At 36.7% G+C, this 26,488-nt stretch overlaps 1 protein-coding gene across 35 annotated transcripts in view; it reads right to left on the reverse strand.

Moving 5' to 3' along the window:
- PPFIA2 (PTPRF interacting protein alpha 2) overlaps positions 1–26,488 on the reverse strand; it is a 677,893-nt gene that overhangs the window by 61,798 nt on the left and 589,607 nt on the right. For 22 of the 35 annotated variants that reach the window (XM_043966213.1, XM_043966212.1, XM_043966211.1 and 19 more), the window contains 4 exons: positions 22,868–22,897; positions 19,730–19,860; positions 17,869–18,023; positions 6,885–6,978 (listed from right to left, as the gene is read on the reverse strand). In XM_043966213.1, the coding sequence (XP_043822148.1) occupies positions 6,885–6,978; positions 17,869–18,023; positions 19,730–19,860; positions 22,868–22,897 (410 nt within the window). The remainder of the gene's footprint in view (positions 1–6,884; positions 6,979–17,868; positions 18,024–19,729; positions 19,861–22,867; positions 22,898–26,488) is intronic. The other 13 variants (XM_043966209.1, XM_043966215.1, XM_043966226.1 and 10 more) reach the window with 1 other exon arrangement.

Genomic DNA, 26,488 nt, shown 5'->3' on the forward strand with positions numbered 1-26,488 from the left:
AGTTTATTTGATATTGGAAGCAGTTTATTGGGTGGCAGAGTAACAGTAGAATCTGCACTTAGGAAAATCTAATTGGCACTAGTTTGGTGGATAGACTGGAGTGGGTAGAAATTTTAAAGAGGGAAGTCAAATACCAGGCTACTTCAAAAGACCAGTTGATAGGTGCTGCTAGCTTCAACTAGGGCGGTAGCTGTGTGAGGCTTAAGAAAAGGCATAACTAAAGTAACTCTCAGATTGTGAGGCCCGCATTCTTGCCAGAAAATGAAGTTTCTAGACAGTCAGGTTTAGGGGAGAAGATAACCAGTTTTCTTTTGCACCTATTGATTTGGAAATGATTACAGGACATGCAGGTAGGGTTTTCTTAGCAGGTAATTAATTGGCAATATAGGACTAGATTTCAGGAGAGAATTAGGAAATCTTTTTTTTCTCTAGAGATAGATCAGCTAATCTCTATAAAGTGAGAGAAAGTATTATTTTGCTATTATATTAACAACCAACTATTAAATTAGAATTAAGGCTTTTTCACTTTATTTCCTAATTGAGAGACCAACCAATAGGTCAGTCAGCCAGTCTCTGAAGCACATGATTGATTGAGATTGCCCATTGATCATGGGCAGGACCCCACCCAAGTGGGAGACCTTACTTCTGTTTAGTGTGTAAACAGAATCTAATCAAGGTGAGCTCTTATCCCAAAGCAATGAGTCCATGTCCTTGTACCCCTCCATTGAAATTTTTTTTTTTTTTGCGGGGCAATGGGGGTTAAGTGACTTGCCCAGGGTCACACAGCTAGTAAGCTCCATTGAAATTTAAGGTAACCCAACTCATGAAAGAGAAAACCAACCAGAGTGATATGGGTAGAGATGGATTCCCCTGTCCAGATTGCTGGAGGCAACTAAATCTCATGATCAAACCACCTTCTCAGCAGGAGGAACAGAAGACTTCAAGCCCCCATCTTCATTAAAATGTCCACCAATCAGGATTTTTACCTGTCAGGATTTTAATTGTCAGGTATATTGATACTTTCAGCATCTCCTTGGTTTTGTCTTTGGCTACCAAAAGAAACCATTAACCATCCATTTATTAATTATTAGGTAGCCTAATTAAGAAATCAATTACTAATTACCTAGAAGCTTTGTTTCATGGTTTGTTTGTTTTTTTGGTTTCTTTTTTTTTTTTTTTTGCAGGGCAATGAGGGTTAAGTGATTTGCCTAGGGTCACACAGCTAGTAAGTGTCAAGTGTCTGAAGCTGGATTTGAACTCAGGTATTCCTGAATCCAGGGCCAGTGCTTTACCCACTGCGCCATCTAGTTGCCCCTTTCATGGGGTTTTTTATTCATCACAAAAGAAAGTGATAGAAAGGAAAAAAAGAGAGAGAAAGAGAGAGAGAGACAAAGGAAGGATGGGAAGAAGGAAGAAAGGAGTAAAGAATGAAGGAAGGAAAAAGAAAAAAGAAAGAATAAAGGAAAGGGACAGCTAGATGGCGCAGTGGATAGAGCACCAGCCCTGGATTCAGGAGGACCTGAGTTCAAATCTGGCCTCAGACACTTAACAATTACTAGCTGTGTGACCCTGGGCAAGTCACTTAACCCCAATTGCTTTGCACACAAAATAAAAAAATTTTAAAATTTAAAAAAAAAAGAAAAGAAAGAAGAAAGGAAAGAAGAAAAAAAGAAAAAGAACAGGAAGAAAGGAAGACATATTTGAGAGTCTGAGAAGATATTTTAAGTGAACTCATTCCTACTGATGTAGGAGGCAAAAAAGGGTTAATAGAAAAACCTAAGACCCAAGCTTTAATTCAGATATTAGCTCTAAAAGGGAGTCAGACCTCAATTAATGGATAACTTATGTTAGGTTCTCACACCCATAGTGATCGACATGCATAACGGACCAGAACAGGTCAGGTCAAAATAACAATAAAGGAAAAAGACAATCTATAGAAATTCTAATGAAAAATGATTATATTTTGAAACTAGCCATGGGAATCAGAAAGAGACATGTGCAGAAAAGGCCAAATTTGTCCTCAGATTCACCTTATGATGGGTAAACACACTTCCAGTGTAAAAGGTACCCACCTCGGGGGTTGGCCTAGGACCCCAGGACCTCCAAATTAGGATAAGCCCTACCCTGAAACACCCCTAGGTGGAGAAGATTATAATGAGAAGGACAGGCCTTCCCCTGTACCTCCCCAAGGTGGAGATTATTATAATGAGACTGATAATCAATTTATCTATACTATAAATATAACTGTCTTTCCTTTCCCTATTGGAGAGATACCTTTCCACTATTCTGGTTCTCTCCCTGTGGTCACCCACAGTATTGCAATAAAACTTGGGAAACTGAGTCACTGAGTCTTGTAATTCTTTTGGGATGACTCATAATCAATTTGACCCCAAATTCCAGCCCACATCAATACTCATGAGATCACTAATGGGTAGTGTGAAAAGAAAAAAAGACAAAGAAAGGCTCCCCTGTTTAGGGAACAAGACAGACAGTGTCTAACAAAGGAGACTGAGCAGAAACAAACATGTAGAAAGATATTCAGGACAGGTCAGTGCCCTGAAAGCTTGGGAGTGATCCACAGCTTCAAAAGTGGCAGGTAGGTCAAGGGCAATGATGAATGAGAAGATACCACATTTATCAATTAAAAACAAACCAAACCAAATACTTGGGATTCTTAGGATTAGCAGTTTCAGGTTGGAATCATATGAGTAGTTGAAAAATGAATGTGGGGTAAAGAAGTACAGGCAATGCATGAAGTTGAACTCCTTCCCTTTTCTCCCCTCCCCTTCCTAGGAATTTGTCTAGGAAAGGAGAGATGAGAGATATGACAAATAGCTTGAAGGAAAGCCAGGGTTCAGTGAGAGGTGTTTTTTTTTTTAATTTTAAGAATGGGAGAGACAGAAACAGGTCTACGGTTATCAGGGAAATAAGGAGAAATTCGGGATGAGAGGGAACAATTGAGAGCACAAGCTCCCAGACAATGGAGTAGATGGGATGATGATACTAATAGTTAACAAGTAACATTTACATAAGGCTTTCAGACTTGCAAAGCACTTCATATTATCTCATTTTACCATCATAACAATCTAGCAATTTAGGTACTATTATTACCTCCATTTTTATAGATAAGGAAACTGAGGCTAAGTCAGTGGAGAGGTCAAGTGACTTGCCCAGGATCAAATAGCTAGTAAATGTCTGAGGCATAATTTGAACTGAGATCTTCCTGACTCCAAGTCCAGCACTCTCTCTACTCACTATGCCACTTACCTGCCTCAAATCAAGGGATTAAGGACACAAGTAAAAAAACTGGCCTAGGCAAGAAGGGACACCTCTTCTTCAGAGACTGGGGTGTTCTATATCCTAGTCAAATTGGTCTACCTCTTGTTCCTCAGAAATGATATGGTATTGCCTGTATCTTAACCTTTTCCGGGTAGTCTCCCAAGTATGGAAAAGACATCATCACTTCACATTCTTCTGAGCTTCCTTCAAGTCCCACTCTGGTGCCATCTTCACAAGACCCTTCCCAATCCCTCCACTTTGTATTACTTTACTTTGACACAAATGGGATAATGTATATAATGTGCTTTGCAAATCAGAGTGCTGTATGAACACAAGCAATTGTTCTCACTGTTATTAATATTATTAGTCTATCTATGTATTTGGAGAAGGTTTAGTTTCTTGATCTTTTTTTTCTTTGCATATCTGTAGAATCTAGGCCAGTGACTTGGCTGTAAGTGCTTTCTGAATGAGCCATTGCATATGGCACAAGCAAAATGTCTATTCAATTGAGCAAAGAAAGAAAGAATGAGGGATGATGTACTGTGGTTTCAGGTGGGGAATAGGGAAAAAGAGGGAGCTCATAGGATATGGTTTTTCATCACTTTTCTCAGTAAGATAAAAGCCCACATCATTTGCTGAAAAAGAATCAATAGGGAATGACAAGTGGGGCTTTGGAGAGAGTTGGGAAAGATGTTGTGGGGAATGTGGTAGAGTCAATTAAGGAACAATAAAAGGATTACCATGCAACTGTGAGGGCTCAGTTAAGAGCAGATAATATTATTCCTGCCCCACCTCCCACCCACATGGACCTCATTGTCCATTGTATAATGACTTCTTTCAGCAATATTCAAGATCATAGGGGTAGGACCAGAGGATGATGGTGGGGGTAAATAAAGGTTGGGGTTTGGCAAGGTGTAAACAACAACAGAACAAAGGGAGAATTATTGAAGGATCAAAGACAGTTTATAGTTGAATGGATTGGTTAACTATAAAATCAAGACTAGGGAAGGAAGAAAATATAATGGGATGGAGGACTGAGAGAATGAGGAGGGTTATTGTAGTGACATGAAAGGATGGAGAGTTTTGATAGGGAGGCAAATGATGGTGCTCAACACTAAGATTTACTTTTAGGATGGCCAACACTTTAGGGCAGGGGCTGGCAAAGTACAGCCAGTAGGCCAAATCCAGCTCTGCCTGTTTAGAAAAACATATAGCTTGAATCTTTTAAAAAAAATTTTTTTTAATACAATTTTATTGTATTTTTTTTAAAAAAGCATTCTTAGCTGGGGGAAAAGAATATAGAACAGAATACAACTTGATTTAGCTATATCCATAAGCAGCTAAAAACAAAAAGAAGTCCAATAGCTACCATACAAATGTAGATAAACACACAGACACAAACACACAAAACATGAGTTACCTCTAGTTCTCTGTAAGCTGGAAAGAGAACCATCTAACAGATATTGTTTACTCAAACCTGGAAGTAGGCCAGCAACTGAACAAGTACAATATTGTATTGAAATACAATATCTTGTATTTCAAGGGTAAGTGAATGTCTTCTTAGATTTATTCCTATTATACAAATGTCAATATCATACTTATACTTGTTGATTTCATTTGTACCTCAACACTAAATGCAAGGCAAATTTCATTTTCTATATGCTTGTGAGGCCCCATCAGTGATATATATCATATTGTCAACACTTATGCTTGAAGACAAATTTTATTCTGCGGTGCCTCTAAGTATCTGTGAGTATGATTAGGAAGAATCTAGGGGATACCACAATCTGCTCTTAAGTTAGCAAGTGAGAATGTAGGAGACTCAGTTAATAATTTTATTTGAGCATTTAGGAACCCCTAAGTAATCTAAATTATATAGTGCATGAAATGATATAGCGCATAGCTCTCATGACAAATTAAAATATGTAATAACTGTTCATGAAATATGCTTCTTTTAATAACAATAGAAATAACCATAAAAAGAAAAATCTAATATTTTTAATCATGGATGTTTAATTGATTGCATTTACATGGGAAAAGCTCATATTAAATGTCACAAATACCAAAGATCAAAAATATTCAAGGTTTCAAAACATTTCAAGGGTCATTTTATAGAGGTCTCTCTTTGGCATAAACATATTAACAAAAGCTCTAGAGGAGAGCTTCTTAAACTTTTTCCATTCATGACCCCTTTTGCCCAAGAAATTTTTATGCAACCTTGGGTATATAGATATATATAAAAAGGTATACATAACCTTTTACTGTTCCCAATGTTTTTGTAACCCCCGCGTTCAGTTATGTGACCCCATATGGGGTCTTGACCCACAGCTCTAGAGTCTCTTTCTTATGCCTTTGAAGTTCTATGACAAAGATGCATTGGTAACCATTCATTCTTGAACTCTCAGATTCTAATGATAAGAATGGTTCAATGATTCATGATAAGAATGGCTCAAAGGGCATCTTCAGGCAAGGAGAGATGAACATGAAGTTGAATATCATTCAAATCTTAGAACTTAATGGTAGAAATAAATGTTGTAGAAATAAAAGATGAGAATGAATCTCAGGAAGAAAAGGGGGAATAAACAAAAGAGCAAATTATCGAAAGAGGGGAAATTTCTTTGTTTTCAAAGTATCTCCACTAACCATCCTCTTCCTTCTTCCCCCCTGATGTCTGGGATGACATTGGAAGCATTGTATATGTGTGTCTTTTTCCCCTTCTCTTTTTATGAGACAACTTTATTTTCTAGCAGCTGCTGTGATTCACAATATATCACTTTCACAAAGCATTTAACCATTACCCACTTTATGTGAATGAAAAGATATACTGTCAGTTTCCTGACAGATGTGAAACAAGAAGTCACTGGTCTGTAGGGATTCTGAAATAATTATACATTCACTAGCTAACAAAAACACTCCTGCCTTCTATTTTTCTTTTCTTTTTAAAAAGATCCAATAAAAGGTTTCACTTCTTGCATATGTGGCTTCAAAAAATGGCTAACCAGAATTTCGAGTATAAGAAAACAAGAAAGTAGGTGATTGGTGTGTCATTAATTCTTCCAATTAAAGAAACCAGTAAGTGAAATACCTAATCCCAGATAAGGGGGAAAAAAAAAGGCTGTCTCAATCTAACCCAATTTAAAAACCTGAGTTCTTAAAACTTCCAAACTGGATTCATGCATCTCAATGCATTTACTGTAAATTTTCTTCTTTGAATTTCTATGATTTTGGGGAGGACTAGGATGGGGCTTACTGTGAATTATAGAGGAGACTCTATCAGTAGAGGAAGTAACCCAATCTGGGTGTTCCCTGTGTATTAATCAAATCACAAGTCCTGGCTTCATCCTCTAATCCTCTCCTGAAGAAATTTTATTCATTACTATTACGAATTAATACTTTATACAAGGCATTTCAAATTTATATCCAATACAGCAAGGAAATATGAAATGAGAATCTATAACTTAAAAAAAAATCAACACAAGGAAACATCAAAGCATTATTTTGCCTTTCTAGCTTTCAAATCTGGCTGGTTTTGACTCTCCAAATAAATGAAAATACTAACATTTTACTTCAATATTAGCTGAGGGAGAAAAAAGCATTAAACTTACTTTTTCTTTAGTCGCCGGTCCTTTTCAGCTTGAGTTCCAAGTTTGCCTAACCCTAGAGACTCCTGTGCTGCAGCTTCTGTCTCCATAAAGCCTCCTGTGGAGAATCATTTTAGATGGGATAATATTAATGCAAGTATGTTGAACCTATTTAAGTACTTAAAAGTGAACAAGATGCTAAATTTCTCTTATTTCTTCTTCTTCATCATCATCATTTTGCTGCTAAACTTTTCTTTTTTCTTTCTTTTTTTTTTTTTGCTGAGGCAATTGGGGTTAAGTGACTTGCCCAGGGTCACACAGCTAGTAAGTGTTAAGTGTCTGAGGCCAGATTTGAACTCAGGTCCTCCTGAATGAAGGGCCGGTGCTCTATCCACTGTGCCACCTAGCTGCCCCTCTTTTAAAAGTTTAGCAGCAGGACAACTAGGTGGCACAGTGGATAGAGCACCGGCCCTTCATTCAGGAGGACCTGAGTTCAAATCTGGTCTCAGACACTTGACACTAGCACTTGACACTGTGACCCTGGGCAAGTCACTTAACCCTCATTGTCCCACAAAAAAAAAATAAACTTCTAAAAGTGTAGCCTCCAACCTTGCCTCCATTTCATCACTATCCTCTTGCTTTCTCTAGTCTCTAGAACTTTGGCAGCTATCCCCACCCAAGATGCTCATTCCAATGTCACTAGTAAACTTTTTTTTTTTGGTGAGGTTGGATTTGAACTCAGGTCCTCCTGAATCCAGGGTCAGTGCTCTAATCACTGTGCCACCTAGCTGCCCCACTAGTAAACTTTTAAATGAGATATCTAATGTTTTTTTCTCTCACTCCTCATCCTTTTAAACCTCTGACTTTTCTTTTTCCTTCATTCCCGACACCTACTCAGTGGAGAAGTCCTGGTGGATGTGCTTCAGAACCTTCTTTAACATTTGATCTTGTTGTCCATCCCTCCCTCTGCCATATTTTCCCTAGCCTCCTTTCTTGGTATTCTAGATAAAGTTATCCCCTTGGTTTTCCTCCTCTATCTGAGTGGTTTTTTTTCAGTCTCTAAAGTCTTTTTCCTAAAGACTCTTTCTTTCCCTTTCATCGTGTGTGTGTGTGTGTGTGTGTGTGTGTGTGTGTGTGTGTGTGTGTGTGTGTGTGTATGTTTGTCTGTGTCCCTCAAGGCTGTTTTTTTCTGTGGATACTTGAGAAAACCTGTATATGATAGCAGATGAAATCCAAAAAGGTTGGGTTCAAATTTTTTCCCCTAATATTTATTACTTTTCCCCAATGTCCAAATTACTTGATTTCTCTAAGGCTTAATTGCTTATTATGCAAAATAGGCACTATAATACTTGTATTATGGATTCCATCCACACCTCCTGCTGATGACAGTTTTATATTTACAAGGTCTGGATCAGGTGCTGGTTCTCCTTGACACTTTTCCCTGGCCTACTTCCTTTCTACTCCCATCACTTCTCATGGTATTATATTTAATTTCTCTTTAATCATATTTTAACAGCTATTCTTGTATGTGATGCACTGATCACTCCTCCCCCAACTAAACTGTAAGTTACATATTTATGTCCCAAATGTCTAGCGTATCATATTTGTGGAATTGCAATGAATTATAAATAGGTAGGTTGGCAGGTAAATATTTCACAAGAGGATTAAGTTGTGATTAAGAGAAAGAGCATATGGAAAATTTTTCAAGAAAATGGTCAATCATTTCTCTCTCAACTTCTCTCAAACTTCACCCTCTTTCCCTGCCGCCTAACTTCTTCTTATTGTTGTTCATTCATTTGAGTTATATCCAACTCTTTGTGACTCCATTCAGGGTTTTCTTGACTTGACATTTCCTTCTACAGCTAATTTTAGAGATGAAGTTCCTGACACAAACAGGGTGAATTGACTTGTCTAGGGTCACATAGCTAGTAAATGTCTGAAGGCAGATTTGAACTCAAGAAAAGGAGTCTTTCTGATTCTAGACCCAGTGCTCTATCTTACCTAAGCATACCAATAAACACTATTCCAAAGAGTAAAAAATTTTGATATGTTAACTTAGAACTATGTTAAAACTGGTTAAAATATGTGCTAACATTTAGAAGGCGTTTTTTTTTCTTTCTAAAGAATAATGGTTCTCATACTCAAGTCTAATTATTTTTATACAAGTGCTTTGAAAATTCTAAAAACTTTCATCCAAAACCCCTGGTGGGTACAGTGTCATTCCCCAGCAAATTCTATAACACTTGGTTTCATGCAAGTGTTATTGGTTCATAGAGCACACACAGCCTCGGGGCAGAAAAAGGGGAGAAATAAAAACATGCCGGGCACTAACAGTAAAACTATTGCAATTTACAATGTAATTATTTCTTTCAGGGCTCTTAAGTGGATAATTAACTCATAAATTATCTATTGAACTGTAAAAATGAGCATTTTCTTCTGTATCCTTTCTTTTCAGTACTAGTTAGACTCAGAAAATACTGAAAGGGGTAAAAAAGGCCCATTACCATTAGCTAATTCTATTAAGCCATTTATTTAGCTGCAAAGTTCAAGTTCAAACTGCAGATACTGTCAAGAATAGATAGAAAGGTTTAGCTAATGCTAAATCTCTTAGAGAAAAAAGCCCAGAATTTTACAATGTTGTTATAATAATTGAGCCCTACTAAAACTAACAACTTGTCTCCTACTCCAAGAGTGTAGGAAAAACAAAACAAAACAAAAATCCAACAACAACAAAAAGAGTATAGGAAGCATCTAACCAAATTAATATGTCAACTCTGGCTGTTTGCTTTTTTTTAATCAATCAATTAACATGCATTTATTAAACACTCCTTAAAAAGTACCAGGCACGGGCAGCTAGATGGCGCAGTGGATAGAGCACCGGCACTGGAGTCAGGAGTACCTGAGTTCAAATCCAGCCTCAGACACTTAACACTTACTAGCTGTGTGACCCTGGGCAAGTCACTTAACCCCAATTGCCTCACTTAAAAAAAAAAAAAAGTACCAGGCACTAAGTTAGGAGATGGGAGCACAAAGACAAAAGTGAAAAGGTTCCTGCCCTAAAGGATATTACATTCTAATAGGGAGACAAGATATACATGGATAAATATCAACTGAGATAATATATGTAAAGCAAAGGTACAAATCTTAATGTGTTACATAAATGTTGGCTATTATAAATATTCACACAACACAAACATCACAAGGTAGGTTGGGGAGGGGGACACTAGTAGCTGAAGGGAGCAGGAGAAGGTAGTACTTGAAGTGAATCATGAAAGAAATCAGGGACTCTAAGTGTTGGAGGTGAGAAGGAAGTGCATTGACCACAAGGTATTCAGAGAATACAAAGTTATCAATTAATCAATCAATAATCAATCAATAAGCATTTATTAAGTACCAAATTTGGCAGCTAGGTGGCACAGTAGACAGAGCACTGGGCTTGGAATCAGGAAGTTTCTTCTTGAGTTCAAATGTGGCCTCAGACACTAGCTGCGTGACCCCGGGCAAGTCATTTAACCCTGTTTGCCTCTGTTTCCTCCCTTGTAAAATGAACTGGAGAAGGAAATGGCAAACCACTCCAGTATCTTTGCCAAGAAAACCCCAAATGGAGTCACAGTCAGACACAAGTGAATAACAATAATCAATTTTAAAAATCATGGGCCAGCTTGATACTGAAATGAAAGAGGGAGAGATGTGCTGAACAGTAAGTAGTTCAATATATAGACATGGAAGAAAAGCTGAAAAGCTAGAAAAGACTGAGCTTGTAAATAAAAGATATTTTGCCCTAGATGTAATGGGGAGCTAACCAATGGAGTTAATAGAGGAGGGGTGGGAAAGAGAGTGAAACAAAGTCCTATTGCTTTGCATAGCACTTAGGCCGTTTATTATACTGTTACAAGGTAAATTGGTTGTTGATTGTTTTTTTTTTAAATCTCATTGAGAGTATTACAACCGCTAATTTAATCTCTTCTAGTTTAATATCCTCGCTCTTAGTACCAAGAGATACTGAGTAACTAAGTCATTTCCTTTGTAAATGCCAACACATCGCTCTGATTTGGTGAATTGGATTTTAGGGATCACAAATGCATCTTATCTAATTATGTATATGTTCCATGAACATTTCAAAATTATTTTTTAAGCATTGAAAATTTCAATTTCTTTGACCCCCTCGAACCTATATGAAGGTATGCCCACAACTAACTTAAGGTTACTTATATTAGTGCTTACTTAAGTAAGGCACTAAATTCTATTATTTTGGGAAAGTAATTCACCATGAGGCTAAAGTGTTTGTTAAGGCTTATTGTATAAGATGTGACTTTTCCATGGAAGAGTGGGTGAAGACTTTCATTTTATTGTTCTTTTTCACACATTTGAGTTACTATATATTCATAATTTATTATGCATAATCTGCTAGTGGTAATAAAATAGGTCTTTTGGATTTAAATGGGAATTAACAAATTCAGTCAAAAGTTATAAAATTCTCAATCAGTCCAGATGGAGAGCTATTTAATAGAATCAGAAACATTTTGAGTTACCAGGTGGTCAAATGAATCTTCCCTTCATAGTAAAACAAGGAAAAGTCTATATTATTATTTAAATGAGTTCTTTTTCAAGAACACAGTGTTTTAAGGGAGAACAGATATAAATAAGGAAAGCACTGCAGAGCAGAAATGCTAAAGCATATCCCAGGACAATTATAGGATATTTAGTTTCTATTAAAAAAAACTCAATAGAAAAATGAGATGTTAGGAAATATTCTGAATATATAGCATTTTGGTAGTTACCAGTTCTGTGTCTGCTGGCTCCAGGTTGTATAACCTTGGACAAATCACCTAGCCTCTCTAAACCAAAATTTTCTTCTCCATAAAATGGATAGAATAAAATTTCTGATAACTCCTTCTCAAGACTGTCATAAGGAAGAATTAAAGCAATTTATTTATTTATTTATTGTTTTTTTTTGGTGGGGCAATGAGGGTTAAGTGACTTGCTCAGGGTCACTCAGCTAGCAAGTGTCAAGTAGAATAAGATTTCCAATAACTCCTTCTCAACACTGTCTTAAGGAAGAATTAAAGCAATTTATTTATTTATTTATTCATTCATCCACATATATTTGTTTATTTGTTTATTTAGTGGGGCAATAATCATTAAGTGACTTCCCAGGGTCACACAGCTAGCAAGTGTCAAGTGTCTGAGGTCACATTTGAACTCAGGTCCTCCTGAATCCAAGGCCAGTGCTTTATCCACTTCGCCACCTGGCTGCCCCTATGTTGTTTTTCAAAACCCACCATGGACTCCCCAAAAGCTTGAAGATGAAGTACATGCTAAGAATTGGCATTTAAGGCTCTCCATCCTGTCCTCATCTTCTCTTTCCAGCATTTTCTTGTACCCCTCCCTTACAGGAGCTCTCCATTCAAGTCAAAGTGGTTAGCACACTGATGCAGAAACATAGACTCTCGGGGGCAGAAGTGCCCAATCCCAGAGCTCATCTAGTCCAACCTATCCCCAAATAGGAACCTCCTCTATAAAACAAAACAAATCACCAAAACAAGCAGAAATCTAGCCTCTGCCTGAAGACCCCAAGGGAATGAGTATCCAAAGGCTCCCACGGCAGTTCATGCCACTCCTGCGTAGTTGTAGATACTTAGACTTTTTCCTTATATAAAATGCATGCTCTTAGTACATGAGGCAGAGTGTGATTATCCTTGCATCAAAAATGTGTCTCAGCAGCTTCTCCTCATTACTTTTAGTTTAGCTCTCTAAGACCAAGCAGGATAAGTCTAATTCATCTTTAAAATAATAGCTCTTATTATTTTTAATTTAATATTTTAAATATTTGGAGAACTATTAAGTTTTCTCCTCCACCCATCTAAAGTCTTCTTTTTGTTCCTTACTCTTTCAGTTATGTCCCATTCTTTGTGTCCCTAAGGACCATACTGTCCACGGACTTTTCTTGGCAAAGATACTGGAGTGATTTGCCATTTCCTTCTCCAGTAGATTAAGGCAAACAGAGGTTAATACAGGGTCATACAGCTAGTTTAGTGTCTGAGACTGGATTTGTTTTTGGGTGGGGCAATGAGGGTTAAGTGACTTGACCAGGATCACACAGCTAGTAAGTGCCAAGTGTCTGAGGTTGGATTTGAATTCAGGTCCTCCTGAATCCAGGGCTGGTGCTTTATCTACTATACCACCCAGCTGCCCCTTGAGACTGGATTTAAACTCAGGTCTTCCTGACTCCAGGCTCAGCAGTGAGCCACCAAGTTAGTCCTTCTCCTTTGTAGCTCCCTTTTATTTGTTGTCTTCCACACATTAAAATATAAGCCCCAGAGGGCCAAGGACTACCTTGTTCACTTGTATATGAGTCCCCAATACATTATATTTGGCAAAGAGCAAACACTTAATAAATGCTCTGCCTGATTTTTGAAAAAAAATCTATTTCTAACTCCCCCCCCCCAAACAAAAAAAATTCCAAAGTAGTAATCTGGATAGTCAAGGATTAGATTGAGGAAAAAAAAAAAGACAGGAAGAAGAGATATAGGAAGAGGTTGAAAAAAACCAAGACCTGAAATTTCAGGCTTGTTGCCATTGACAAAATTGTAGGTGAAAAAGTGACTGATCATGTTAGTAAAATGTTAGGCAAGAGGAAAAGACATTTAACAATGGCCTACCAGGCTACTTGGTATGCACTGTTGTATATCAAAAGTTAAAAACAAGCTGGTATTATAAAACTCACAACTGGACGACAAAGCAAAGAAACTGGAAACAGAAGGAAGAGAAATGAAATCTATCTTGGTGACTCACTTTTATGTACTGAGCAATCAAACATCCCCTTACTCAATTATGAGCACTACCCCCTCCCTCCAAAGCCCCTTCACCCACCCCCACCGTCAGCTTGAGAGCTTACTCCCCTGGAGCACATAGCTCCAAAGAAGTTTAATACTCCTGCTTAATTATACTTAATCACTCAGCTGGTGGCAGAGTAGTTTCCTACAGCTTCTAATGTTCTCAGTGGGTTTCACACTGGGAAAGTCTGGAAAGATTTTTTATTTAAAAAATGTTTTTTGAAGGCTATAGACCAAAATTGGTAACCAAAGATACCATCTTTGGAAAGTGTCCCCCTGCCAAGTCAAGAACCTAAGCCTGGGGAGCCTGACTTTTGAATAAATCTGACTTTTCTTGGGTTGGGAAACAAACAAAAAAAGGGATGAGGAATCTGTGATGCTGAGTCAATTACTTCATTTTCACCCCCCCCCCTGTAGTGTTGTGGGTTATGAGTGAAACTGCACCCTAATGGTCAGACTAACTCTAGTCACCCTCCCAAACAGAATTCAAGGAAAAGACGAATGTAACAAAAACAAAAAATCAAAACAAAAACAAAAACAAAAAAACACTGGACTATCAACATTGGAGATGAGAAAATGAGATACGTGATCTAACTAGCCATTTGGATACATGTAAAAGCTAAGGAAATTGGTAGGATGGAGGACCCAATCATAAATGATATTGCCAGACAGTCATCATCTAAGACACTGCCCAGAATGTCTGTTCCCTGGTACCAAGTTCAGTTGTGGGACAATGTATAATAATCTCATATTTGAGCACAATCAACACTTGTTAATAACCCTCATCTTCTCCCGCTTGCCCCACAAAAACCTGGAAACTCTAGTCATTATAAGGTTTAAAAAAAAAATCAGGGCAGGTAGGTGGTACAATGGATAAAGCACCAGCCCTGAATTCAGGAGGACCTGAGTTCAAATCCAGCCTCAGACACTTAATACTTACTAGCTGTGTAACCTTGGGCAAGTCACTTAACCCTCACTGCCCCACAAAAAAAAAAAAAAAGATTCCCAGGGCAGCTAGGTGGCGCAGTGGATAGAGGACCGGCCCTGGAGTCAGGAGTACCTGAGTTCAAATCCAGCCTCAGATATTTAACACTAGTTGTGTAACCCTGGGCAAGTCACTTAACCCCAATTGCCTCACTAAAAAAAAAAAATCATACAAGTTTCCAGACAAACTCCAGTTTGGCCTTTTCAGCCCTTTATTACTTTAGTTCTGACCTACTCTTTTATCCAAATTATACATTACTCCCCTTCATGTACTCTTTTTTTTTTGGTGAGGCAATTGGGGTTAAGTGACTTGCCCAGGGTCACACAGCTAGTAAGTGTTAAGTGTCTGAGGCCGTATTTGAACTCAGGTCCTCCTGACTCCAGGGCTGGTGCTCTATACACTGTGCCACTGAGCTGCCCCTCATGTACTCTTTATTTTGGCCAACATGGCTTTCTTGACTTTCTTCACAGAATATCTTCCAGCTCTCTTTTCTGTGGTTTTTCCCAGAATGTCTCCAAGGCATGCAATGCATTCCTTTCTCAGCTCTACCTCAAACATTCCCTTTCTCATATCTTCAACCTCTTCCCTACCTATTGACTCATTCCTCCCCTTATTGCCCTCAAAATTTCCAAAACCTTTCTCATCCTTAAAAAACTTTTACTGGACCATAAACACTTTAAACCTTTCTCCTCTCCTCTTCTCTCCTCTTTCTCCCTCCTTCCCTCTCTCTATCTTTCTCCCTCCCCCTCCTTCCTTCACTGGGGTTCACTGACTTGCCCAGAGGCACACAGCTAGTAAGTGTCTGAGGTTGGATTTGAACTCAGGTCGTAATGACTCAGAGAACAACTGCCCCATCTCCTCTCCTTCTTGCTCAAATTCTTGGGGAAAAAACAAAAACAAAAACAAAAAAACACCTCTATATTTTCACTGTCTCTATTCCCTCACTTCTCAATCACTCAGTCCTTTGCAATGTGGCATCCCACTTGATTCATTTCACAAATAAAATTACTCCCTTGAAAATTACTGATGATGTCCTAATGGGCAAATCTGCTCCTATTTTCTCAGTTTTCATCCTTTTTAACCCCCCTTCTCCTTCTGGATACTCTCCCCTCCCAGAGTTTTCATGACAATATTATCTCTTGCTGTTTCTCCTAACTGCCCGAAGACCTTCTCCATCTCTCTGCTGGCTCGTCATCCAGAACATGCCCCCCGTTGTTGGTGTTCCCTAAGACTCTCTCATGAACCCTCTTTTTTTCTCTCAATCCCTCTCATGGGTTTAATTATTTTATCTATGTGAAATGATCTCTACAGATGACTCACAGAGCCACAGAACTGGCCCGGCTGCTTCTCTTGAGTTCCAAGCCAGTGTCTCTAACTGCCTACTTGGCCATTTCCAGTTGGCAGTTCCAAATATATTTCCCAATCCATAGATCAAAAGCAGATCAAACTTTTCTCTTTTCCAAACTTCCCTATTTTTTTTGAAGATATTACCATTTTTAAGTCTCTTATAATCAAAACTTTGGCATTATTCTCCAATCCCCACTTTCTTCTCATCCTATACATCCAGTTACCATTTATACTTCCACGACACTTCTTTCCTGCTTTCTTTCCCTTTCTTTCTTATTTTCTTCCTTTCTTTCTTCCTTCCTTCCTTTTTTTGGTATCCAATACTTTCTCTCCATTCCCACAGCAACAATCTTAGTTCAGTACCTTATACTTGCTTCACATGTTTCTCCACTATAATTCATATTCCACACAATGGTCAAAATGATTTTCCTTAAGAAGACTTATGGGGGCAGCTGGGTGGCACAGTGGATAAAGCACCAGCCCTGGATGCAGGAGGACCTGAGTTCAAATCTGACCTCAGACACTTGACACTTGCTGGCTGTGTGACCCTGGGCAAGTTACTTAACTCTCATTGCCCTGCCAAAAAAAAAAAAAAAGACGACTTGTGACCACATCATTCCCTTACATAATAAACCCCTGTGGTTCCCTATTGCTTCCAGGATAATATATAAATTCCTCCATTTAAGTTTTAAAGCCTTTTATTACTTGGTCCCAAGCTATTATTCCTACCTCTCCCTTTCCAGCATGCAGTAATCTATTCTTAGTGACCTTCTCTCTCTTCCTTGCACACAAAATTCTATCCATCTCTCTGACTTTACAATAACCTTTCCTCTTGCCTGGAATATGATCTCTCTCACATGTGTTTCAGATACTTTCTCTCTTCCTTTCAGAAACAGATTAAGCAGCATTCTTTCCATGAAGCCTCCTGGATTCTCTCACTTCTATCCCGGGTCCCAAACTGCCAGCTTTCCCTAACTACCTAGCATTTATTTTCTTTATATGTATACTGTGTATATCTATGTGTGTACTCATCTCCCCCATTAGAATATAGATTTCTTGAGAGTAAGGGTGATTTAATTCTTTTGTAACCATATCCCAGAGACTATCAGAGTACCCAGAACGTACTAGGAACTTAATACATGCTTATTGGTTAGAATCCCTAGTTTCCTTCACAGGTCCTACCAAATGTCAGTTTTTACATAAAACCTTTCCTGATGTCTCTAGCTGTTAGAGGCCCCAGCCCCATGGCCTACCTTGACCCCATTAGTTCCTGTTTTAAGTCTGTATATTTTCTGTGTCTACTTATATGTGTACACATTGTCTCCACTTGTAGATTGAAAACTCCCTGAGGGCAGGAACAGTTTTTTTCCCCACTTTAAGTACCCAGTACAACACCCAACACATAGAAAGTGATTAATAAATAAATATTCAATAATTGATTAGGTGTCATGCTTTTGGGGGGGGGCTTTTGTTTTATTCAAGTCTCATAGATTCACTATTTTTTTCTAGGATTTCCAGAGTCAGCTCTGTTTCATTTTTTGTTGTTGTTGTTGTTGTTGTTGTTTAAAAGAAAGACTTATCACTTAGCAAAATTATTTACAGGAAAAACTAAAATGGACCACTACAAAATTGTTTTAATGTAACACATCAGAACTTTTGTTTTTAAAAAAATTATAGCAGGGCAGAACTGGACTCAAGCATGGTCATAAACACAAGTTTGTAGAGTGGAAAGATTTTAAATGCACCAAGAAAAAAAAGTCTGAAAAAGAAAGCCTGCAGTGTGGATAGAACCACAAAAAATGCCAGAGTGATAATATAATAATTAAGCATAATTCCTTACTGAGTTGTCCAAGCCGGGCCTTCTCTTTTTTACCAAACAAGCGTCCTATTGAAGACTTGATTCCTTTCTTTTTGGGAGCTTTGTGGAGGGAATCTTGGCTGCTGTTGGCACTGCCAAGTCCGAAGGTGTCTGGTTCCAAGGACACGGGCAAACTACTGAAAAACATTAAACAGTGAGAATATCGTTGGGACACCACATCTGCATGATACATGATTATTTTTTTTTAACTGTAAATGGTGCAGAAGGGAAGCAAAGACTTATCTTCCATTTTCTCTCCTTCCTAAATTCTCTCCCTCCCTCTCTGATCCTACCTCAGTTGGTCCATACTTGTGATTTCATCATTAGTGGAAAGTGCATAAATTCAGAGTCCAAAAAACCTGAGTGTGAAATCCTGGCTCTACCATTTACTAACTGAAGAACCTTGGGCACTTAAGTACCTTTTTAATATCAAGTGACTTAATTACGTGACTTGGGAACTGGAATCGACTTTAGAGATCACTGAGTCCAGGGATTCTTTTTTTTTTTTTTTTTTTTTTGCAGGGCAATGAGAGTTAAGTGACTTGCCCAGGGTCACACATGAGTCCAGGGATTCTTTTTTTTTTATTATTCTTTTTTTAATTTAATTTATTTTATTTTTTTGAGTCCAGGGATTCTTAACCAACAACTCTAAAGGAGTGTGGGGATAGATTTTCAGCAAGTCTGTCTAAAATATTGTGATCCTTCAATATGAAGTAATTAACATCTCCAAATTCTGATTTTCCTCATCTATAACATTAGGTTTTTGGACAGCTTCTAAGATCCCTTTGTATTCTACCATTCGTGTTTCTGTGACAATGACAACAACCAGTGATGGAGTTGAAGCTGCTACAAAAATATTAAGTATATTTTCCCATGACTGTACTGTTTCTTTTTGGCCATAAAAATACAATCTTAAACTATTTGGTCTGAAATCACAATCAAGACATGAGACATTTTAAATACATACTAGCTTTACTTTATTAAAAGCGACTGTTTTGAGCAACAACATAGAGGTAGTTGGGCTCAGCTGTAGAGCATGAATTAAACACTTAGTGTGTGAAGCACATTATCCATATCTCAGTGTATCCTTGCAACAAACTTGTGAGGTGAGGCATGCCCCTCCCCATTTTAAAGAGAGTGAAACCAAACCCAAGAGAGATGAAATGACTTACCCAGAATCACACCTAGGAAGCGCAGCTGAATCTGAACTCGGGTTTTCCTGACTCCAGGTCTAGTGCTCTTTCTATGGAACCAACTAGCTGCCTTGGAGTCAGAAAGGCCCGTATTCAAGTTCCTTCCATCTTTGACACAATACTCATGATCACCTCTCAGAGCCCCAGGCAACTGTCTGCCACTGTAAGTTACAGAGCAGGGTGATGGTCTGGAGTGATAAAGGGAGCAACTCAACAATGCCAGCCTAATGAAATGCTAACTCTGATTAAAAAGAGAAAACTGACACATATGCCTAATAATGAAGAAGCTCTGGGTCTTCCAAATGTTTGGTCCAGCTTTAGTTCTGTCAGTGAATACATTTATTTTGGCAGTTTAATAGAATAAATGATGCATGTGATCCAATATATTGTACTTAAAGAAAGGATGAATCTGGAGAATTCAGAGAAGAAGGAATAGATATGAACGGTACCAAGTAAAGAAAGAAGAACCAGGAAAATCATTGACACAATATTTCCCACAATGGAATACAGCTCGCTTTGAGAAGTCCAACTTTCTATCATTACAAAGAGATTCATTCTTTCAGGAGGCATTTATTATCAGAGGCTATTTATGTTGACATATGGTAGGGCTTTCAAAAGGAGAACAGGTTTGTGGATAAGAAGAAGCTTACCTTCGGGCATCATTGTGATAGGAAGAAGGAAGGGTATGTGTCATTCTGATTGCTCTTGGTGTTGGGGGAGGAGATGTCTCACATTTTATTGTTGCTTTATCTTCACGACCATCTTCTTCAACCACTGCAATCTAGGATCAAAATTGTGAGCTATGACAAAACCTTTCCACAGAACAATTGCAAAATACACACAGGTCTATGCTCAAACCTATGAAGGGTCTACATAAACCGAGTCTTCACAACTTTGATTTTATTTTGTTCTGTTTCCACTCTACTCAATTCCAGTCAATAAATATATGAATTGTGGCAATAAGCAAGGTACATCTAAGGCACTGTGGAACTTAAAAAGGTGCAGAAGGTGAGCTTCCCTGTCCTTGAAGGGCTCAATCTAGTGGGGAAGATATGAAATGCATTTAAGAAACAAGTATGAGGTCTTAAGCATCAATCAAACAATAAGCATTTAGTAAATGCCTACTATGCATCAGATTCTGTCCTAAGTGCTGGGGATAAAAGCATCAGGAGATACAGAATTAAATAAGGCATTGTCTTTATTCTCCAAAAACTTATCTAGAAATGAACAGGAGGAAAATATTATAATGTAAAAAAAAGTCATATAATAGCATGTCCAAATTATATTGGTTATTATGATAGCTGTACACATACATACACACATATTGGTGTGTGACAGCTTTATTGACATCATTTTTATAAATAAGCCAAAATTCAAATTTGTCAGTCAACTAGCATTTATTAAGTAACTCCTTTGTCATTCCTTAAAAGTTCATGAGTGCTTAAGAAACTGCTGCATTTGGTTCAACAATGTGAGTAATGAATCCTATCCTGCTGCAGCTCATCTCAAGGGAACTGGTGGGGTGGGAAGGGAGGGAAGGCTCAAATGATGATGAAAAAGGAAATGCACAGTCCCTGAGGAGAGTGAGTGTAGAAAACTGGAAAAACCTTGTAAAATTGAAATACCCTCACTATGATGTCAATGTCATATCTTTGAACCTGATCTTTGGATCACACTCCTTTCTCAGCTTCTTGTTGGTCCTAGATCCACCTACTTGTTCTCCTCTGGGTATGATTTACTATCCTTGGTATATCAATTCTCAGAGTTCTGTGTCATTGCTCCTGAGATTTTGGCTCACTCTACAATGGGAACTTACAGACAAGCTCATTCTTTACTCTTTAGACCAAAAGACTTTAATTGGCACTGCAAAAAGACTTTTGTCCTAATCCATAGAACCTAGGACAGGAGGAACAGCATAACGGGTACCTATAACCAGATGAGCACAGTGGATTACTTCCATCATCTTTGGTAGAGAAGAAAATAAAGTTTGAGGAAGGTAAGAATTGGGGGGGAAAAGGGAGGGGGAAGAACTTTGAAGAGCTAAATATTTTAAAATTGGTCAGTGAAACACAGTCGATTATAATGCAAGTTTAATAAGAATCACTAAAGAACTGAAAAAAAAAAAGACTTTTTAATACAAGGAAAAATATTTGGCAGAACAATCCTGTAAAAGATAGATTAATTTTGTTACTGGAAGATTCACTGAGATAAACTTCACAAGGAGATGGGCACAAAGATTCTCTAGGAACAAGTCAATTAAATATGGTTTGTTTGGAAAATCATAATTGCTCTGTATGAAGGAACAGAGGTGTATATTCAAGGATAATTTACCAACTTGCATCTGTAATAAAGAAATAAATTTCTACATTGTTATTGCATATTTTTTCTTATATTACATAAAGTATGTTAAAGACAAAGAAAGGATAATCTCTTCTTAAATATTTTAAATTAAAATATTTAATATTTAATAACTATTTTAAACAAATATTTAAAAATAAATGCTTCATTATATTTCAATAGGATAAATATGACTTCAATAATAAGAAATTAAATGTAAATATTCTGGTGTCAAAATGACCTTGGATGAGTCATTTTTTATTCTTGTATTTTGATAAAAAATGAATATTTATAAAGATTACAATTTGAATATGATTGCCAAATTATCTGAATTTATTAATAATAATTTTAGGAAATTCTGGTTTTCTAGGCAGCATATATGAACTTAAGAGAGGGAAGTAGTATACTTCAAGATCTATTTTCTTTTCGGCTTAGAAAAAAAGGACTGGGAGGCTTTTAATGACTGAATAATTCAACTGGCTGCCTCTCAAGCATATAGCATATTATAGCAATGTGTGTTTTGTAATCTACTTTGTATTTCCAATGTGAATGGTTTGACCAATCTTTCACATTTATGTGAATTTCATTAGAAATGCAAAATTGACATCTGGGTTAGTTGCTATGAATATGAAACTATAAGTCCTTTTGAAGATTAACTCTTTTTTTTTTCTTCAGGGCAATGAAGGTTAAGTGACATGGTCACACAGCTAGTAAGTGTCAAGTGTCTGAGGCCAGATTTAAACCCAGGTTCTCCTGAATCCAGGGCCGGTGCTTTATTCACTGCACCACCTAGCTGCGATTGCCCCTGAAGATTAACTCTTAACATGGTGTGTGTGTGTGTGTGTGTGTGTGTGTGTATTTTTTTCTAGATTGTTTTGTTATTCACAGTTAGAATACATGTTAATTTCTTCTTTGGATATTCAGAGATTTATTAGCCTTTCTTTTTATTTTCAGAAATTATAAAGCTTATTTTTCTGATATGGATAGTGTGTGCAACTTTAGGATTATACATTACAAACAAAATCTATATGAGAAAACCAAAGCCTCAAGAGGTCAAATGATTTGCCCAAGGTAAAATAGCAGTAAATGACAGCCAGAATTTGAATCTAGATTTCAAATCTAGTCATCTTTCCACTGCTTTTTTGGGGGGGGGGCTTGGGTGGGGTGGGTTCAGGGAGAAGGAAGTAGTAAACACATAGATCTTCATTTCCTAGAATTGATGGACAGTTCTTCACCTGATTTTGCATACAATACAATTTCTACAATATCTAATAGATTTTCAAGGAATTAGGATCAATGCTTTTATTTAAACCATTTAGGGAAGTATACCATAATTCAGTGTCTCTCCTCTTCCTTTGATGGCAATGTCATTTTAACTAGTCTAATGAAAAAATATAATATTGCATTTTAAGTACCCATACAACAAAGTTTATTTAAAATATCTACAATACCTTTCTCCGATGTTTCCTTAGATCACTTGGCTGTCATTGGTAACCAAAAGAAAAAAAAAGATGACAAAAAGGGGAAAAAACTAGTCAATAAACAACATCATATAAAATGCTAAATGAGATATAAAACATTAATTTATCCTTAATTATTTTTCAAAGTAACAAATGGATCCCTGAATAATTCTCCAAGGATAATTTGAGGCAAATTAATTAAATTTTTAATGATTTAAAATTATAATGTAAACAAACAAATAAAAGACTCTTTCCTTTTTTATCTATACCTATATAATCTATATCTATACCTATATCTATTTTTCTAATGGGTCTCCCTATCTCACCCAAGATAGAAGTGTTATGGCCAATCACAGGCCGATCTCAGTTTGGATCAGCACAAGTCCATTTCTGACCTGAGCCAGTTCCTTTCTCCTTAGGCAGCCTGGTAGCTTCTCACTCCTGTGGGTTCACCATATTGGTACCAGATTTGTTGTGGACACTCAACTGGCTTTAGTCCTACTGTAGCTCTGAGCTCAAGAGCTACCATTGTAGCTTAAGCTCAAGAGTTCAAGCAATCTACTAGCCATAACTTCTCCCTGTAGCAGGAGTTGTAGTTTAGGTGGAAGTATACTCATCTTCTAATAGATTTCAAATTAAGATTGTCAAATATAACTTTTTTAAAAAAATAATAAACATTTTTATTTAAAGTTTTAAGTTACAAATTTTATCCCTCCTTCCTTTCCTCCCCTCTCCCTTCCCTGAGGTAGCAAGGAATCAGACATAGATTATACATATGCAATTATGTAAAACATTACCCTATTAGTCATTTTGTATAAGAAAACTTGCATAAAAGAAAAAAAATGAAAGAAAGTGAAACATAGCATGCTTCAGTCTGTGTTATCAATATCAGTTCTTTTTTTGGAGGTGAATAGTATGCTTCATCATTAGTCCTTTGGGATTATCTTGGATCATTGTATTGCTGAGAATTATAACTGTTATTTTAAAAAATTAATAAAGTTTATTTTCAAATGCACCCATCATTGGGTAATTAAGCTAGGAAAATATCTAAGTTGTACAGCTCTGGTTTTTAGCCACAAGCAAATATAGAGAATTTGTATTCAGCCAAACTAAGCTGAAGTCCAAAATCACTAGTCAGTCATTATTTCTCCATATCACTTTTTTGTCTTAGATATAGCTATGGATTTTCAATTGCTAAATTTCTTAGCAATCATAACACTGTCAGCTTCAGGATAATTGAAATTATAGTAGTTTCTTAGAATCAAAAAATTTCACATATCTGAAATCAATTTCAGGGTCAGGGTTTGTAGTCAAAGTAAATTGTGGAACATTTAGAAAAAGGATCAAATGAGTTAAACACATGGACAGCACTGTGCAAACCTTATTGAGCTAAATAAATGCTAGCTATTTCTAATAGGAAAAAGAAAAAAATGAATAAACATTAAGCACTGATTGCAAGCTAAATGTAACGTTGACACAATAAGTGTCTAATTTACCATATTTCTGCCTTTCTCAAATTCCTAGGAACTCCATACAAAATCATTCATTCAATATTTCTTAATTAATTAATTAATTCATCCATCCATCCATCCATTCATTCATTCAATACACATTATAACTGAAAATTAAGGATATTTTACTTAGATCAGTAGTTCTTAAATGTGATATCTGTGAACCATTTTTAGAAAAATATATTTTGATAACAGTATTTCAAGGTAATTGATTTCCTTCATATCATATATTTTGCATATTTTAAAAGTTTTTTTTTCTCTTGAGGAGTCCATGGACTTTACCAAAGGGATCCATGTCGCAAAAATAGGTTAAGTACCCAGGCCTTAGATGGATGTTCCCTTTTTCTTAGTATTTGTGCAACTAATTTTAAATTTTCAATTTTATTGAATCAAAAAACAAACCTTTGTTAACAACATTTATTGAACAATGAAGTTTGCCTAAACTCCATTTACTGTATTTTTAAATCTGATTCTTTAGTTCTAGTTACTTTTTAAGTTTTTGGTCCAGTCCTATGATTTCATCAATCTGGGGAACTACCCTTTAAGCCTCTGTTACTTGCCTGAGACTCTGACAAGTTATGGTATATGCCATAGGCAGGTTTTCAGACTTTAAGGTTGTCCCTCTATTCCTAGAGTTCTTAACTCTGTGTGTGTGTGTGTGTGTGTGTGTGTTTGTTATGTGCCCCTTTGGCAATCTGATGAAATCTGTGGATCTGTGTGGAGAAGAATGTTTTTATAGGCATAGAATAAATACATAGGATTACAAAGGAAATCCATTGATTTTGAAGTCAATTTATATAAAAATATATAAATAGATATATAAAGATGAAAATAGAAATGTAAATATGTAAAATATATAAAGACACACACATACATACATATGCGTGTGTGTGTGTGTGTGTGTGTGTGTGTGTGTGTTATGTGCCCCTTTGGCAATCTGATGAAATCTGTCTGGAGAAGAATGTTTTTATAGGCATAGAATAAATACATTGGATTACAAAGGAAATCCATTGATTTTGAAGTCAATTTATATGAAAATATATAAATAGAAATATAAAGATGTAAATAGAAATAGAAATATATGTAAATATGTAATAATAAATATATAAATACACATACATACATATGCCTGTGTGCATGCGTGCGTGTGTGTGTGTGTGTGTGTGTGTGTGTGTGTGTGTGTGTGTGTAGTTAGTTAGTTAGTTCATGCACTTCAGGTTAACAACTCCTAAGTGTCTCTGTACTTTCTGTGATAGCAAAAACCTGCAAACAAAATAGATTTGTCAAATGGGGAGTGGCTAAACACATTGTAATATATGCATGCAATTGAATTTGGTGCTTTTCTGTGAGAGACACCTATGATGAATACATAGAAGCATGAAATAAAACAATATACACAATTACTACAACAATATAAATTGAAAGAATGGCAGTCACAAAACAAATAAAAATAAATTAAAAAGACAAAGGATGACCCTAAACACAAGATATGAGATGATGATCACCAACACTCCTATGTAGAGTTCAGAAAACCCTGCATGTGGAACATTGCCTACATTTTTTTCCCAGATTTTTAATAGATTGGTGCCCTTGTTTGCTTTTTCTCTTCCATTGTTTCTTCTTTTCCTCTTTTTTTTTTCTTTAAAAATTTCTTTATTATACAGTATGACTCTCTGAGGGGGATGGAAACAGGGGAAATTAAGGTGATATAACAAAATCAATAAAATTTATATTAAAAAGAAGCCCTGAATCTACATTGCCAAGCTGTCTATCCCAGGGCATTTCAATCTTACAGCTATTGTATTCAAGTTAATAAAATTTCTTTCAGCATTGTGTTACCAGTCAAATGACATTTACCAAACATGCACTACTTAAGAAAACTTATTAAAGTCACTGCATCTTTCTATAAGATACCAATATTTTTCCAATCATGGAATTAATCTGAACCTATATCTAGGACCAAACCCTAGCCAAGTAGTAGTTCATGAACTAGCAGCAGCTAGTTGGAAACATTATTGAATATTCACTATCACTAAGCTAAAAGTCACACAGATGCTATCTATATGTTACTTTTTTCCTTTTCTTTCTTTCTTTCTTTTTT

Source organism: Dromiciops gliroides, chromosome 5 (genome assembly GCF_019393635.1).
Source record: "Dromiciops gliroides isolate mDroGli1 chromosome 5, mDroGli1.pri, whole genome shotgun sequence".
Classification (NCBI taxonomy): Eukaryota; Metazoa; Chordata; class Mammalia; order Microbiotheria; family Microbiotheriidae; genus Dromiciops; species Dromiciops gliroides.